The 18,050-nt window shown below is 39.2% G+C and overlaps 1 protein-coding gene across 2 annotated transcripts in view; it reads right to left on the reverse strand.

Moving 5' to 3' along the window:
• Positions 1–378: 378 nt before the first annotated feature.
• Positions 379–18,050, reverse strand: part of nnt (nicotinamide nucleotide transhydrogenase) — a 29,058-nt gene continuing 11,386 nt past the window's right edge. For both annotated transcript variants that reach the window (XM_008424050.3, XM_008424051.3), the window contains exons 12-22: positions 16,712–16,822; positions 13,768–13,913; positions 13,185–13,380; positions 12,374–12,607; positions 11,351–11,511; positions 9,660–9,839; positions 9,234–9,393; positions 6,457–6,538; positions 4,135–4,253; positions 3,051–3,166; positions 379–2,341 (exon numbers count right to left, since the gene is read on the reverse strand). In XM_008424050.3, the coding sequence (XP_008422272.1) occupies positions 2,192–2,341; positions 3,051–3,166; positions 4,135–4,253; positions 6,457–6,538; positions 9,234–9,393; positions 9,660–9,839; positions 11,351–11,511; positions 12,374–12,607; positions 13,185–13,380; positions 13,768–13,913; positions 16,712–16,822 (1,655 nt within the window). In that variant the 3' untranslated portion in view covers positions 379–2,191. The remainder of the gene's footprint in view (positions 2,342–3,050; positions 3,167–4,134; positions 4,254–6,456; positions 6,539–9,233; positions 9,394–9,659; positions 9,840–11,350; positions 11,512–12,373; positions 12,608–13,184; positions 13,381–13,767; positions 13,914–16,711; positions 16,823–18,050) is intronic.

Consider the following 18,050-nt stretch of genomic DNA (forward strand, 5'->3'; position numbering starts at 1 on the left):
CCTGTGTGTGGTTTAATCCTTTTCTGTTCTGATAAGGCAATAAGTTTGTTGAAAATTTGTGAGCAGACTGCAGCGTCATGAAGACCACCAAGATGGATCAAGGATAACGTTGCCGAGATCTTTAAAGTCAGATTACAAAACAATACATCAGAAGAACAAGAACTGCCGTTAATCCGGGTATCTGCTGCAAAGATTTGACATGAAGCCATAAAAAAACAGCTTTACAGCCATAAACCCCAAAACTGTGGAAAAAAAAAAAAAAATACGAAGTCATCATAGGGAGTCTTGCACAGCAACTTGTTTACCGTTGAGAAACTGAATTACACCGTTACACGTTTAAAGGGAAGTTGAAGAAAGAAATGATACCTTCAGGTGACATCTAGTGTAAATACAGCTTTATTAGGGAAGAAAATGTTCAATGACAAAAAAAAGAGGGGGAAAAAACAGTTTCACAGTACATTTCATCCTCTAAAGATGGTGCATTGAAACATACCTCTTCCAAATCCCAATGTTGCTCTGCACAAACATGATGCCTTCTTACAAAAATACAACCCCTCAAGCAGAACAAAAAGCAGAAGTTGAAAGGAGGGACACTTGGAAAATACCGGATTTAACCATCCTTCCTTACATAATTTGATCAAGAATGGCAACAATCTACATGATTTTAATGTTACGAAAGCCTATTTGCTTGCACCTCTTGATGTTACAGGGCCACCTCTCAATTCAGATGCACAAAAAGAATAAACCATAGCAACAAACTGTTGAGGTCTGAAAACAACAGAAAAAAAAAAGATATTGGTCCTGGATTATTTGGAAATATTTGAGCTCGCACGCCGAGCAAAGTGAAAAAACAAACAAACTTGGGTCCGATCATGTGAAAGATGCAATGACAAATCGTCGTCCTACAGAGGCGTTGGTTGTTTTATGGAGAGGTAGGATAGTTGCCATGGCCAATGCATGAGGTCCCAGGATGAATCATTATCCCAACTGTTGTTCTTAAGTGTTTGAAGTAGATAAATTGAACAATATACACTCTAATTAAATGGCTACAATAAAATAATACCAAAGAGATTTAGTCTTTGTTTAAAGAAATACTTGAGTGGTTAAACAGAAGCCAAATGGTGTGTCTGCATCTGAGAAACTCTCCAGATTGAATTGGCACATGATTAAGCAGATGTCGAAAGTCAAATTAAAATGAAGAAGACAAACAGTTGGTGGTGTAGCAACAATTCCACAAAGCGCACTGTTGTTTAGACTCAGATACAACAGATTAACAAATGGTCCTACTTATAAACTGTGATCCTTCATTTCTCTGTGGAGCAGTAATGAGGACGCACTCTGGAGTGGATGAGTCACATTCACTTAAAACAAAAAAAACAAAAAAAAAACATCTACTGTAATATCTGAACCTGGCAGCATGATTGAACGCACCACGATGGAAAACATAACAAAATCCTTTCAGCTAATCTGAGCGATGAGAGTGTTTGTAAGAGCAGGACGTTTCAGCAAAGCTGTGGGATCACGCTAAAAGCTCAGCAACGCCTGTCTCCTGTGATCAGAGGAGGGATATTTTTAAATAAATTTGTTCTGATCCGGTTGGAGCCGATAAAAAGAAAAGGAGCAAATGCTTAAAGCAGATGCTTTTGAAAATTATTAGACCGAGTAAAAAACTTTCTCCCATGTTCTCACTATGATGTTTTATAGGTAGATCAATGGAGGGGATGAGCAAATTACAACAAATCAGAATGTAGAGGGAAGGAAAAATAAAACCCTACAGCAAATAAAAACCTATCGGTGCACCTTTTCAGTCCAATTTCTTTTCTTTCCTTATTAACTATGTGAAGCTAAAAATATCTAACACTTTAATGCACCTATGATCCTGATTTTATTTATTTTACATCAATAAATGTGTCTAGAGTTGAACTCCTGATTACAGTGCAGCCTTTCCTCATGATCTAGAAATAAAAGATGTCCCGTTACATCAGTTAAAAATAAATATACAGTATCTATTGTATAGATCCCACTGCTGCACAAGACAACATTCCTTCATTTTTAGATAACAGGAAGGGGGATCCCAAAAAAACTGCTCAACTCAGTTGGTGAAGTTACAGCTGTACAGAGATGAATTTTGAAATCTTTTCCTCTTTGTGCTCTCAGGTGGAGGTGTCTCTGAACGGGGAGGGGGGTCACGTTACTGGATCTGAGACTCCCGGACCTTGGCCTGCAGGGCGTCACACGTCTTCTTGGCGTCGCCGAGCAACATTGCAGTGTTAGGTTTGTAGAAGATGGGGTTATCCACCGCTGCGTACCCGACGCCCAGAGATCGTTTCATCACGATGACCTGCAACAACACCACAAACAAAATTATCATCGATCATTTTGGAAGAAAGCTATAGAGAAAAAGTGGAGGCAAAAACTTTTATTTCCTTTGATTTCTCCAGAGAGAATATTAAATATGATCTATAATGCTACCATAAACAGGTTGGGTCAGGTCTATTGGCTATACAAAACATGTTCATTACATTTTTTTGTACAAAAATCACAATTGGATAAGATTTTGGTCTGGTGTGTGAGTGGTGGGGGGGAAGGTAGCCTGCTGATTTGTGGCTTTACAATTCCAAAGGTTTTTGAAACGGCTTAATTTCTAGACACAAAAAAAACATCAACGTATTGCCAAAAAACAGCTGGGTGTTTTTCTTAAACAGTCGGGCTGTTTTTAGAAGCAGCAGGAACCCAAATGGAAGTAAAAAACTGTCCAAAATGTGAATTTTGCATAATATGTCCCTTTCAATGGAAAAAAACTAAAAGAAAAAAAAATAAATTCACACCCTTGGTGTAACACCACCATGATGCTCTGAATGTCTGAACGTTGTCATTTCACAAGGACAAACTCCACTCTAATAAGACCAGCATGGGGCTGCACCTGCACTCATAACGATCTGAATGTGGGCCAGCAGATGGACACGGTTCTGCTGTAAAAACCTCCCAGTTGTCATCATCTCTCGGGTTTGAGACAGATCTGATTATCCCGCCTGCGCCAGATGTCTCACCTGCTTCGCCTTCCAGACCTCCAGGACGGGCATGCCAGCGATGATGGAGTTGGGGTCTTCTTGGGCGGCCGAGTTCACTGTGTCGTTGGCGCCGATCACCAGAACCAGGTCAGTTTCTGTATCCACACGGAACGAATCACGGGTTTAAAGACCACCTTTCTGCACATGTTTCACATCTGCAGTACAGCTTGTTTTTTTTTTTTTTTTTTTTTTTTATTATTTACTGTATATGTCTTTCAAGTGTTGGATTGAGTTGTCATAAAACAGCAGAAAACAAGACAATTTACATACTTTTCGAGCAGAAAGTGGGCCACTGAATCCATATTTTTTAAAATGTGTGAAGCAAACTTAAAAGATAATTCGGGGCATTTAAACACATTTGTTCAGCATTTAGATTTTTTTTTATTCCCAGCCTTTTGAGTGGACCTTAAAGTACAAAGGATTAAAAAAAATTTGAAAGTACCAAAAGACTCAAAAAGGAAAAAATAGGGCAGAAAGAAAGAGACAGGTAAAAATCAAGGAAAGACTAAGTGTTGTTCCTTACAGACATAAAAAGACACAGTAAAGAAAGGACACACATTTGTGAAGGAATGAAAAAGATGAGAACGGGAGGAAGAAGAAACATTAGAAACAAATCAAGTAACACAGAATAGAGAGAGAGAGAGAGAGAGAGAGAGAGAGAGAGAGAGAGAGAGAGAGAGAGAGAGAGAGAGAGATGGGGAAAGTAAAGGATAGAGGCATGAAACAGGAGAGCGAAGGAATAACAGAATAACAGAAAGAATCAAATAAATAAGCATGAAAATGTAGGTGTTCTACTGCAAAAGCAAAATAAAGTTAGAATTGAGCATGCAAGAAGATGCATGACAAAAGAGGGACGATTATTTTATTTAAAATCTCTTAACTAAATGAACAATACTTTACAAATTCAAATGAAAGCTTCAGACTTTCCATTTTATCAGTAACAGTCAATTCCACATTTTCGTATTCATTCCTACAGTTCAATTACTTTATTCTGCAAAATGCCACCATGAATTGAAGAGTAATTGTAGCAAAACTGTGGAAGAAAACGAAAAGCTGGCCTCACCGGGGAAGTCCTCGTTGATTTCTTCCATTTCCAGGACAATGTCATAGGGGACACCTGCTTCGGCCAGCAGCACGTTCAGCTGACCGGGCATACGGCCGGCGACGGGGTGAATACCGAACCTGGAGGAAAACACACCTCAGGTCCTCACTTTGCACAAAAACCTTAAAGTACAAAAACAACTCTGACTGGACAGGAGAGATGTCGGAGGCGGCCGAGGAGGAATCAAAATAAACCGAATTGAGAAGAGGAGGATTCTAAATAAATCTAAAGAGTTTGTGGACAACTTAATCTGAGAGATATGAGCAATAACAATCAGATCACAGCAAACTCTCACAAACATCATCTGATTAGTGAGCTCTCTTTTGTTTGTAACTTGTGCACAGCTCTCAAACTCAATTGACCATGACATGTAATCAGTTTAGGTAATTAGTAGAAGGCTGCTTGTTCCTTTCGCCGTTCAAGCAGAGTTTAAGAGAACTCTTGTTTCCAGCAAACAAGCCGATCTGCATATGTTATAGATGAGGATTAAGGAAAGAAGAAAGTGGAGCTTTGATCTCAGAAGAATCAGCATTTTGTGTTGTATTGCTGCATCTAACGAACAACAACAGAAAGGCAGAAAGGCTTGAGACATAAGAAAGACACAAACGATTACACAGGCTGTTGGGAATAAAGGGATAAATTAGGAAACAGAGTAAGAAGACAAAACAGAAGAAAAAACCTGAATGTTTTCTACTTTTTTTCCCCCCTCTGACCACCCACTTTCCTCTAATCAGGCACAAATGCTCTAAGCAGCAGCAGCTGCCACGGCCAGGATCAAAGCAGAGGCAGGAAAATTAGACGAGGTTCCGCTGTACCTTTTCTGTCCCTCGTTAGCATTTCCTTCTTTACAAACACACTGGTCTCTACATGCAATCCCATTTTCTTATCAGCCAGATGGAAGCAGCAACCATCGTTTATTACCTACCAGTAAAACATGAGCACAATCGTATCATTGTAATCTACAATGCCCATGCATTTGTCTTCTGTGGTTCTTTATTGACTATAAGTAATAAACACTTCTTTCTAAAGCTACTTTTTTTTTTCTTAAGTAAAAAAGTAATATGCAAAAAATAAGACATAAAAGAAAGGGGGCAGGATTGAATAAGTTTACATTTCTTCATGCCTCCTTTTCGAACATATAGTTGTGAAAAATGTATATTGTGGTATTTGAATATGTTTGAAATAATAATAAAAAAATAAACTAAACCCCAAAGGGAGAGTTTTGGAAATGTGAGTTTCCAAAACTCTCCTGTGTTGCAAAAGCTACACAGGTGCATCTCCATAAATTTCAAAATCAATGAAAAATTGATTTATGTCAATAATTAAACTAAAAACAATTGGGCTCATTATGTTGTTTATAGAATTTATAATACTGACCATTATGACTTACTGTTGTTTGGAACTCAAAATCCAGTTTATCATATCATATGAAAAAAACAACAACATACTTAAGAACCAGAAACATAAACACAGCAAAGACAGGTATTATGTAGAAACCCGTCCAGGCACATCACGATAAGCTACATAAGGTCATTTTTAAACAAGCTGTGATTTATACAAAAACAATAATGGAATGTTAATTGGAAGAATAAAGCATAGTAAGAAAAAAAAACATGCACAACAAACAGGGAGATTGCAGATTTAAGAGGACGGTGAAGCAAAACCCTTATAGAGAGATTGAGGGGAGATTCACAAGGCTGGATTAATTGCTTTAAGAGCCACAAAGGCTTCGATTGTCCTTGTGTTAAAGTGAGTGGTCCACAGATTCCTTTTTAGATGAAAAGTACATTTTGCAACTTATTAGCAAATCGTGGCCTTGGAGTCTTGACATTTGGTTGGGGGTGTTTTATCAGGTCTAAAGCCAGAGCGGCCGTCTACAATCACATTTTACTGGTTCCATTTGCTTGCAAGCCTAACAGATTTATTTCTCTCAGGAGAACTTGGCACCTGCCCACTCTACGAAAAGAAAGTGTGTTAATGGTGATATCATCGTATTTGGCTGGCAAGCAAACTGGCAAACAACAATGGTGGATCGGCACACAAAAATCATGGTGTGGTAAATAACTTGGTCTTAAAAGTCATGGTTTGGTGCATTTTATCAGGAGAAGCACAGCAAAATGTACAAGTTGTTTTTTTTTTCTCTTCACTCAGCCGAGCACAGAGAAAAATGAAAATGTTCAGATAATATAAATATGTAACATTAGTATGTTATGTATTCAAATAAAAGAGACAGCATAGAGCTTTCTGGAGATTTGTTTTGATTATTAAAAGTCAGATATGTACCTGACTTTCTTGCCAGCCTCTGAGAGCATCTTTACCAGCTCGGCGATGGGATACTGAGCCTTTGCAGCACAAAGTCCATAACCTGAAAGAGATTTTAAAACAGGAACATGAGTTGATTTCGACCCTGATTCAAAGAATTCAAATGTAACACTTTGAAGGTAAGATGATCTGAGTGAAGCAGCATTTTTCCTTCACCTCTCTTCAAAATAAACAATGGGTGTCAAATGTAGCAAAAAACAATGTTGTTTGTGCACATATCAATTTAAAGATGTTAAATGTTTCCAGAGGTCAAAAAACAGTCCACATTTAGAAAAATCAAATGAAATAAAGTGTCAATAAAACACACATTCCTTCATCTCATCTCTCCCATCTTTAAAACTCAGGTCTTGCTTAGGTTTTTATGCATTGCTGTGTATTAGTGCCAACATAAAAACAAAACATTATTATGATTTGTCTGTGAGAATTAGGCTGTAAAAGTAATGCTAACATTGTTTTTGTTTTCTCAAATTCCAAAAATAAACATCTTAGTAAAGGTTGAATTCACTCAAAAGGTCAGATTTTAATTCCTCCACTCTTAAATTACTTTCATGTGAACGACGCAGGTGCCAGGTTTTAGATTTTTATCTCGCACCAAGCAGTTCAGTGATGTTTACAAGCCTCGTCTAAAGCAGTCAGAAACTGCCCTGTTACAACACAACAGACAGGGAGACACGGCTCAAAAAACAATCTCTCCAAAACTATGCCGTTTGTCTTCCAGCTAAACTATCCGAAGATTTTCACTTTACGCCCCTCCGTAGTATTTCTTTTGCGAGTTTTATTGCCAATATTCTCACATGAGTTGTCTTGGGTAAAGGAAAACACATGCTTCCAGACCATGCCGTGATGGTTCAGACAAAAGCCAGGAAAACACTTCTGTTTATCAAGCCGGGCCTTAACTGTTTCCACAGACGTCAATCAGCCAAAGTGACTGTGACGGCTCCAATTAGGAAGAACGCTTTGAATGGAAACGAGGGCAATGGCTAAAAGCTGGCGCCGAATAATGATGCAACACTATTAGACAGTATCGTGGCACAAACACGTATTAGTCTTTCGCAAATTGCCTCCAGCAGATTTTGTTGTGTCTTACATATTTGTAATGTGGTGCTACATGTCAGAGGGACGACGTGTTTATAAGGAACGGGGAATTCTAAGAGATTAAAGAAAAACATTCCAGCACATTTTTTTCTGATCAAAATTCCTCATTTATAGACTTCAAAATCCGTTTCTGTTTCAGCCCATTAAGTAAGAACGGAAAGAGACGGACGGAAGGGTTCACGAATGGATAGAAAGATGCTAGAATAGAGAATAGACAGAAGATAAACTTTAAAATATTTGTTAGTTTATAAATCACTGGATGGCTTAGCAACAAAAAACATTAAAGATCTGTTGTTGTATCAATCTTTCTGGCCACTCGGGACGTCTGGTTCTTGTCTGCTCTGCGTTCCCAGAACCAAACATGAAAAAGCAGCTTTTAACTTTTATGCACCACAGATCTGGAGCAAACTTCCAGAAAACTGCAAAACTGCTGAAACACGGAGTTCCTTTAAATCAAACCTCACTAAAAAACCCACCTGTTGAGAGTTGCCTTTGATTAATAGTAACTGGAACATTGGTCAACATATTTGATGAGTATTTGCTTAGTGGTTTTAGTGATGGCAAAATCACCAAAAATCAAATATGTTTTTATAGTGCAAAGCAGTGTGAACTGACTTGCTGCTGAAATGTGCTATACAAATAAACTTGACTTGACTAGAATGGATGGATGACTAATTATTGACTGATGGGTTCAGGATGGAGTAAAACTTTCCTATTCCAATTCAGAGTAATAGTAAAACCCAGGTCGGTGCCTTTAAATACATGCAAATGTTTCAAGAAAGTCCTTTCACACACACATATATACATATTCTTATATAAAATAATCCTGCTGGAACATGCCGTTTTTGTCCGTCTCACTGATTGCAGTTTTACATGAAGTTTTATTGAGTCCCGATACTCTCAGAAGGGAAAGCTGAATATCTTAACATACATTTGATGCCTCGCTTCTCTTTCACTGGGCCAAGGGAGTGCTGTAATTTGGCAATTCTTGTAAATTGCTGTGATTTCCTCAGAAGTTTTTTTGCAAAATTGGTATTGTGCTCTGTGACTGGAATGGCCAATTTGCAAAATAGGTGCTTTTTAAGTCTGTGTTTACATGTACCCACATGGTCATGGCAACCCCGGAAGCATCGCCACAGTCTTAAGGAAAGGACTCGAATGTTGTCTGGGGCCACCCAATAATTCACGCAGCAGGCTGAGACTACGGGAAGCCTTGACACATTCTGCGTCACCCTTAAATATGAGAAACATGTGAAACAGAGAAATGTGCAGCTGGAACTAAGGTTGTGTTTAGACCCCACGCATCAGCCCTGAAAAATGAACTACAGGCCAGTTTGGATGATAGTTGTCAACAAAACCCTGTAAAGCCTCATCTCGTCTAATTTCCCTCTGACCTTGCATACATACTGTAGAATGTCTTATTTACTGCCGACCACACAGAAAACCAGGCGAGGGTGTTTTTGTGTCTGTGCGCGCTCTGCCGGGACTTGTCAATTACCCCGGAAAACTGGGACGCAACACAGGTTGAGACGAGGTTAAACAAACAGAACGCACTTTGCTCGTGCCGGGAAAGAAAAGTGACGAGAAAAGTCAAAGCGCCATGTTTATCCACTCATGAGCCAGACCTCATGAGTGTGCTTTACCTGGAGTAATGATTATGTTGTGGGCCTCTTTAATCATGTCGACAGTCTGTTCCACGTTGACCTCTGTGTGTGTCCCCGTGATCTCCATGGGCTTTCCTGTCCCGGTGGAGGATGTGCCGTAACCCCCAAGGATCACGTTGGCAAGTGAACGATTCATGGCCTAAGAAGGCAGAAAATATTTACATTTGTCTCCCAAATAAAACCCCTTTTACTATAATAAGAAGGTGCAGAGAAAAGACACAAATCATAAAGAGTCAAAAGAGGTTTTCACATTTATAATGGTAAAGAGTCCCTCCTGCAGGACAGGAAAGGAACAACATTTAACAGTTTGTCCAGCCAAGCAAAATAAACTCATCAATGTAGCTCTTTTTTTTTTTGCTAAATCTTAAGCGCTAGGACATTTTTTTAAAACTGTACATTACTTACCACACACATAATGTAAGACAGAATGGCTCCAGAGGAGCCGATGAGAGCGCCGACGATGGTGAGCAGGTTGTTGTTCAGCAGGAAGCCCTCGGCACACAGCGCCCAGCCTGAGTAACTGTTGAGTACAGTGATGACCACCGGCATGTCCGCTCCTCCGATGGCCGCAGTCAGAGTTACGCCCTGAAGGACAGGAGGAAAATGAGGATGTTTCATTAAACGGGCAGAAGACAGTAACTTTTGCGACATTATGCCTATAAAGCAACATTCCTACGCATTTGTAATAACATGATTTTATTAGAATATTTATTATTTCAGATTCAAACCTGTTCACTGAACAGGCTTATTGAATAAAACTGCTACAATAAGCAACAGTGAAATGGCTTCTGAGCCGCGAAAAAAAAATCATTAAGTAACAACCTGTTTTTTGATCGTCCCACTTTTTTTTTTTTTCTTTTTTACAAAACCTTACGCTTGATGAAAAAAACTGAACAGGTACATAAAAAAATGGCTAATTACCTATTATCTTATATCGCTATAACTTTGAAAGCCACAGATTACAAACAAATAATAAAACCAGCTGGTTTAGTGATTTATTATTTGATTTATATGCTTAAAAAAATGAAAAGTCCACATTGAGAACTAACATTTTTCACAATTAGGTACAGATGCTCTTTGTTCCTCTACCATTTGCACAGTTGTTGTTTAGCAGAGGCCAACTGTAGTTACCAAAGAAGCAACGAGATCCGAGACCAACTGTTTCATTTATTTCAGCTCAGACTTCAGAAAATGGTTCCTTCTGACCACCTGCAAGGTCTATTTTTAAAAGCCTCTGCAAAAGACAACACACACATTTACAGTGGATGATTCATAACACTGTACTTGGAATACTGATTAGGTCCACAAATAAGGAAGCTGAGATAATAATCAGCAAACCAATTGTTGTATGCAGTGACACTGAAACTCCAGCTGCTGGTTTAAGCAAGAAAAGCCTGAATTTTTTCTATTTTTTTGTGAATCCCAACTGTGAGTGTATGTCTAATCTCTTCAGATTTGCATGAGAATGATCTATATTAAAATATAAAACTCAAGTGCTTTAATGCATAAACTAAAACTGTTTTATTTTTATTTGATAACCCAAACTTTTGGTTAAAAATATGATTCATTAGAATTTTTTTTTTTACTGAAAAACGTTTACAAAATGTAAGATTTCTTTAATAAATAAGCAATGAATAGTTGGAAAAAGCAGAAGAATTTGCCTTTTATTGTTCCCGAGGAGCTTATTGTCTGTTAACCAGATGAGATCAAAACCTTCCAAACCTTTTAAGTGCTGAGAAATTATTAGTTTATCAGAAGGAAAGTATCAAACCTGTCTGCTTGTGACTGCCAGACTTCTGCTCCACTCAAACTTCCCACACAGCTCCTGTTTTCTGTGACTTGACATTTATTAACAATTCCCACTCTTGTTACATTTCTCCTTATTTCCCCTCTCCAACATGCCTTTTTTCTGACTCTTAAAAGATAGCTTTCCTTCCTGGAGTTTATTGAGGCTTTTAATAGCATTCTTACATGTTTAGCCTGTCAGTTAACATGTAAGAACATTTCAATCTGTGATGTCCCAGTTTTTCTGCTTTTAAAAGAAGCCCCACGCTGAGAGAGACAACAGATCTGAGCAACACAGGCATGCAGCGTACCATGACGGCAGACAGGGCAGAAACCGATCCCAGACAGGTCATGCCTGTGGTGTAACTTGGATCCAGCATGTAGGGAACCATCCCACCGACGCTAGCAGCCATGAGCGTGGCATTGAGAGCGTGGCGGCCGGGGAGCATCAGAGGAGCGCTGTTCAGGATGCCTGCAGAAAAAACAGAGGCAGGTGGGTATAAAGCAGAAAAATAGATGCGTTAAACCATTTTAAGCAGATAATGCAGAAGTATTATTTATCCTAAATAACTTAGGCCTATCCTACTTCCTATCTGCAGAGTGTATTTATTGAGAATGACAATAAAATACTAAAATTCTATCCATTTTTGTCTAAAAATCTGCCATGGAAAATCACATGAAGCTTTACTAAAACTAATACTGCTCTAAGACTAAAACTCGCCTATTAATTAGGCAGCTTTACGGCCATTTGCAATAAATTATACAACAGTGTAACTCACAGTAATGACAGCCCATTAGTACTAATCTCCATACTTAACTTGATGGTGAGGGAAGTCCAAGAGTTCTCCACCGTTTTCACAGGTTTTATTTATTGCTTACTTCTCATGCAAGTTGACCTCAATGAGCTCTTAGATCCGTTCAGGTTGGAAGCATTAATTTATATATTTACAAGGAACCCTGCACTGATGAAGGCAGAATCTCAAGCCAAGTTTCTATAAACTGATCATTTTTAAATTTTCCATCCTTTTGCAGAATCCAGTTTATAGAGTTCTCTGCTGTGTTTTACGGATTTTTTTTAAAGCATAAATATTCAAACAAAAATAAGTGGACAAAGACAGGAGACAAATGGATGGATGTTACAAAGGGTATATGGATTGATAAATGGAAAAACAGAAGAAAAGACAGTAGAATGGACCGATTCAGCCGGACGCATGCATGGGCAGACGAATGGATGGATGATGCAGACCACTTCCTGTACTCCTCCACAAACTGATTTTAGCAGCTGAAGGCTTCGGATGCCTCGGTTCTCGGACCGTCTTTTCAGTTCGCCTCACCTTGCAGTTTGCCGTACGCCACCAAAGAGCCACTGAAAGTGATCCCGCCGATGTAAGTGCCAAGGTAGGCGACTATCTTGGTCAGGTTGGCCGCGGGGTCCGTGGCAAAGTGAGGGTACTCGATCATATATTCGGCCACGCAGGTGAGCACCGCAGCCAGGCCCACCAAGCTGTGGAATGCAGCCACCAGCTGAGGCAAGTCACTGATCTCAATCTTCTTGGCAATGGTCAATCCTGGAGATAGAAACAAAAAAGATGAAAAAAAAAACCAGAATGCCCCTTAAGGTCCCAAGCATAAATACCATGAGAATCACAAACACGCACACTCAGAGTACTGCCGGGAAGTGAGGCCTGTGGAAGAGCCAGGTGCTGCTGACGAGGCCCACCTTGGGAAATGTTTCAGTCGGCCTACAGTGAGTGTGTTTGTGCACACACGTGTCCCGCAGGAAGCCTTTCAACACGGCTATATCTGGTAAAGAGCATTATTAGTTGCGCGGATAGTTTAGTCTGGATTTCAGCTTTGTTACTGGAACAATTAGCATTTAAATGATCCAACTGTCCCAGAGCGGAGAGCTGGTGAGTAATACCCTACGCTGGTTGTTCAGATAGACCTCAGGCATCTGGAGAGTTAGTCATGCCGTGTTTGATGTAAACATCACAAACCCTGAGCACACCTGCTTCTTAATCTTCCTAAGCTTGGAAAACAACAGAAAGCCCCACGTCCATCTGCCGCAGCACCATTCTTCAAGTATTAGGCATTGCCTTCAAGACTCTCAGGTTATTCTGTTCGAGTAAATTCAAACGCGCTCACCGGCCGTTCCACCCACTGCCATGGCTGCGCTCATCTGAGCCAGGAGCTCAGGGCTCGGTTTGAGGGCACCCAGAGTGGCAGCCAGCCCTCCTGCGACTCCGATCATTCCCAGAGTGTTACCCAGGCGAGCGGTGGTCTGGTTGGAAAGACCTGCCAGGGCACCGACACAGCACAGACCAGAGCCCAAGTACATCATCTGTGGAGGAAAAGAAGGATCTAATAATTCCAGTTGTGCAACATCTGGATCAACAAAGGTGCATTCAGAGGTCTGTTTTCCACTAGTTCTCAGGGGGTTTCCACAGCAGGCAAGTCAATTGATCCTCTTGTTTGGTCCGGAAGTGAACTTTATTTATTTTATTTTATTTTTCCATTTGGTGCGGTTTGCTTTAACGTTTTGCAAGCGGGCTATAATTTGTAAACAAAGCCATTCCTGCGACGATCATCGCTCCGATTAGACAGCATAAGTGCACTTTTGTCCAGACCAAACAGGGGAAGCAAACTCTGGTCCGTTTAAAGCGAATCAGACAAAACGTCCACAAATCCTCTACGAACACATGGCTACGAAATCATCATCACTCTTCACCTGTTCTACGTTGTATCCAGCTTGCAGAGCAGCGGCGTAGCCGCCAACAAAAACGCCAGCTGGAAGCAGGTAGAGGTAGTTGTACTCAGGAGGATCAGTGGGACGTTTGAACATGTCCAGCATCCTCTGGGTCACCAGAAAGCCACCTGGGACGAGAAATAAAAATAAATAAATATATATATTATGTACTTAACAGACAAATCTGCAAAGAAATAAGGTTTAAAATCTATTTCAAAGAGCAAAATAAATAAGTGGAAGAAAAAAATGGTTCAGGGGAAAAAGTGTGCAGGCTGCCAGTCGGAGCACCTGAAAGAGGTCAACAGGTGCTGCAGAGCCAACAGCTTCCACTTGTTGCCAAGTTCAATAACAAATGTCAGGAATTTAATGAGTCTACTTTATGTCACTATAACCATTTCAACAGAAACATCAGAAGTTTCCCAGTGTCCCAGTGTTTTACAAACAGATCACATTACTGTCTGGTATGATTGTAGCCACATGCACACACATATAAAAGGTGAACCTGAGGTTAGCTTATGTTTCTACCAGGTACTCGTTGTTCGAAGCAAATATATCCCGCTTAAAAGCACATAATAATATATAGAGTACTATTTCTGCAGACAGTTTAAGTAAATATATTAATATGGAAGAATTTTATTGCATTTAAGCAATGGACGGCCAGAATCCAATAATATTCTTTTAACATTTCCTTTGGGGTTTATTTTAACCAAGAATGACTCCACTGGTGGAAATAAAGGCTCCGAAAGGAAAAGAAATGTGAAAACCTAAAGAGATTTTTTTTTCTAAAGAGCTTTTAAATATTTAAGGTGCATTAGGTATGAAACAAGGTGAGGGGTGGGCTTCCAGATCTATTAACTTACATTTAGTTTAACAAGTAAATTATTTGTATGGGTGTTTTGTGCCTGGGTGTGGCTTAAGTGTTTCCCCTTCAATTATCATTACAAACTATTTTATATTTACAGACAGCTTAAAACCAGACCTTAACATTCATTTAACCTCTCTTTGCTATACGTATTGCTTTCCCCAGTTTCACCTGATCTAGGCCAGGGGGTCAGTAATATTTTCATTTTAAAGGGCTACAAAATAAAACCTATTTAACAAAACTATTTCCATGTCTGATTTTAGAAAATAATTAATCTGACTTTTAAAAATGATAAAATATATAAGACGAGCTATTTTCCTCAGTTTGTTAAAAGATAATAGCCCTTTAAAAAATAAAAACACCTGGTTTGAAGTCTATAAAAACAAGCCTGGTACCATTGGTGCCATTCCTTTTAGGCAGATATTGCATAGAAACAACAAGAACTGCTAAAACCAACCTTCTGCATTGCCTTTATAATTAAAAACATTTCTTATTTGGTTTTATAAGAGCAGCAATAGACCAAAGAGCCACATGTGGTTCTGGAGCCTCAGGTTGCAGATCTGTGCTCTTTGAATTTTGATGTAGTTAATTTAGATATTATCACTACACACTAGAGTGAAGTGGGCCTGTCTGTGTTTTGCAGTAGTTTCAGAGTCTGTGTGGACACGGATATTTTTACAAAAGTAATAATAGCATCCCTGAGATGGGGACTCAGATTATATGTGGGCCCTGTTTGCATGAGTAGAGTTCAACTATTTAGTGTAAATATTTCTTAAATGGAAAAGTACAGTGGCTGCTATATCTGTGTACTCCAAAGATCATAAAAGACCAAAATAGTTCATATAAAAATCAATCCTTCACTTAAGTGTCTGAAAACTGTATGAAAACCAAAAGATGCTAATCGTTAAAACTTCAAACTGAGTGTGAATGGAGGGAGGGCTTTGCGATATTGAAAAATCTTGCGACGGTGGTATTATTGGTAAATAATGTGTTGATAATATCAGTTGTGATATAAGCTTCGGCTGCTGTGAGACTCTGGCCAACTGGCTAAATATTAGCAGGTAAAATACAAGTTCATTACACCTGGCATATATTAGCCAATAATTATTGGTACTGCCGGGTCATTTTTGTAAAGAAGAATTTGTTCTTAATAATTCACCGACTTAAATAAAGGTTAAATAAAGTTATTGGACTCCAGCCAGTCCTATGCGATATGAATGTTGTGCAGACTGATATTGCAATGAAGATACATTCACTACATATTGTGTAGCCTTACTGATGCCATCATTTAACTGTAAAAAAAACAACTACAAAAATGTTTTTTTAGAAGTCCAGAAATGCAAATGTTTCTCCACACTCTGTTTGCCCTTTTCCAAGAAATCCTGATACAACACATCAGGGCAAAGACTGGATGTAGTTAATAAAAAACACTGATGTTCAATAACATAAATGTTTTTTAAATGAATTAAAGTTTATCAGTGAGCAAATCAGGCGTTAAGATTTCAGGTTCTCTTTTGTGAGAATGAGATTTCATGAGTTGTTTTCCCATCTCGGTTGGCAGTGTGTTGTTTTTTTTTTTTCTGTTCACATGAGTTTTTGGGGGAAATTTGGCAAAGTGCTTAAAAAAGTCCCCAAAGAAAACATAAAAAAAAAAACAAGTATGTAATACATACCTTGTGCTGTATAAGCTATGTTATGATCAATTACATGATGCCTGTCAGCTGTTCATTTACTTGCGTAGGTTTGCCCTGAAGGCCTCCTGTTAGCATGCAGAAATTAAAGTGTGGAAGAACACGGTTTCCCAGGATTATTAGAGAGCGATGAGTATACTAATGATTTCAGGAATTATTTATCATCGTAAAGGGAATTATTCAGGGGAGACAAATGACTGGATGTGTGTGGTCCAAGCCTTAGCCACTGGCTAAAAAGGGACAGCTGAAACGATGTTTTGGTGCAATCGACGCAAACCAACTCGATCACCGGCGTAAAGTTGATATATTTTTGGCTCGGCGTTGCTGTAACTGGCCCGGGTCACTGTGAGGCATCTGCATTCGGGTGACTCACCGGCAATGTTGACTGAAGAGATGAAGGCAGCAAGCACAGCCAATGTCTCTGCAGTAGTAGATGGCAAGTAGCTCCCTCCCATCAGGGACAGACCACCCACAGCCGTCAGACCTGCAGACCACATATACATACATATACGTGTGTCAGTGTTCATGAAATTACATTTTCATAATAAAGGACATGGCAATTAAAAAAAAACTTGGCGAAGCTGCCGAATAAAAGGGAGGAACTCTAAACGTTGAATCAACACTTATTAGATTTGTTTATCAGAACCTCTACAGACACATTGCTCCGAAAACAGTTTGCCTGCCGGACTGGAAAAAGAAAGAGAGGGGAAGATAAAACGATAAAAAGCACAAAGAGAGAGTGTGTGTGTGTGTGTGTTTTAACCAAAAAGACTCAGGAAACCTTGATAACATCATCCCTGTAATGATTTACAGGCAGTAAAATGCAATGCACGGCACTGAGAGCTTGCCCTCACACACATTTCTGTGCACTTTAGCTTGACTAACAGGTGTGTGCATTTGTGTGCATGCGTGTTTGTGGTTGAAGTCTGCAATTCTAGATTAGCTTCTCAACAGAAGAAAGAAAAAAAAAAAAGGTGGAGGTTTGACCTTATTTCTCTGCCAAACGCTAGCTTTACAATCATGTTTGTATATCAGGCCTTATACAAAGTTTCAAATGTTGCCAAACATCATTTCTCAACTTCTATTATGTAATTACAAGCTCATTTAAAATCTGTACTATAATCAAAGAGATGAACGCAGCAAGAAACAACATGTAGATACGGTGCTAGAAGACAATCTGATAGAATAACAAGTCCTACAAACATCTGAATATAAGGTTTCTGCACATTTCTCATGTTAAATGACCATACATTCCCCATTTATTTTTAAGTACAAATACAAAGGTTCCCTGAACAAAAGACTGATTAAAGACAAACAGATGGATAGATGAATGGATGATAAAATGGGTGGAGCGATAGACAGCCGGCTGGATGATGAACAGTTGGACAGACAATAAGTTATTAGATGAAAAGATCACGGTGGAACAGACGGAGACTTTTAAAAAAAAAAATCCTTAAGGATGGAATACATTTTAACAGTGCTTTGTAGTATTATTGTTACATTAGAACTACATTTCTTGGAAAAAAGATTAATAAACAGCCAGACAGTAAAAGGACAAGCTAGTTCACGGCAGATCAAAGATGCAGATAATCAAAAACCGTCTCGTATCCAGTTGCACACCTAATGCGGAACCCAACGGCGTTGTCTGACCCCAACAATGAACGCACCAGTCATGTCACTTAGACGAACCTTGATGCCAACTATGACACATA

Source organism: Poecilia reticulata, chromosome 12 (assembly GCF_904066995.2).
Source record: "Poecilia reticulata chromosome 12, P_reticulata-male-v2, whole genome shotgun sequence".
Lineage (NCBI taxonomy): Eukaryota > Metazoa > Chordata > Actinopteri > Cyprinodontiformes > Poeciliidae > Poecilia > Poecilia reticulata.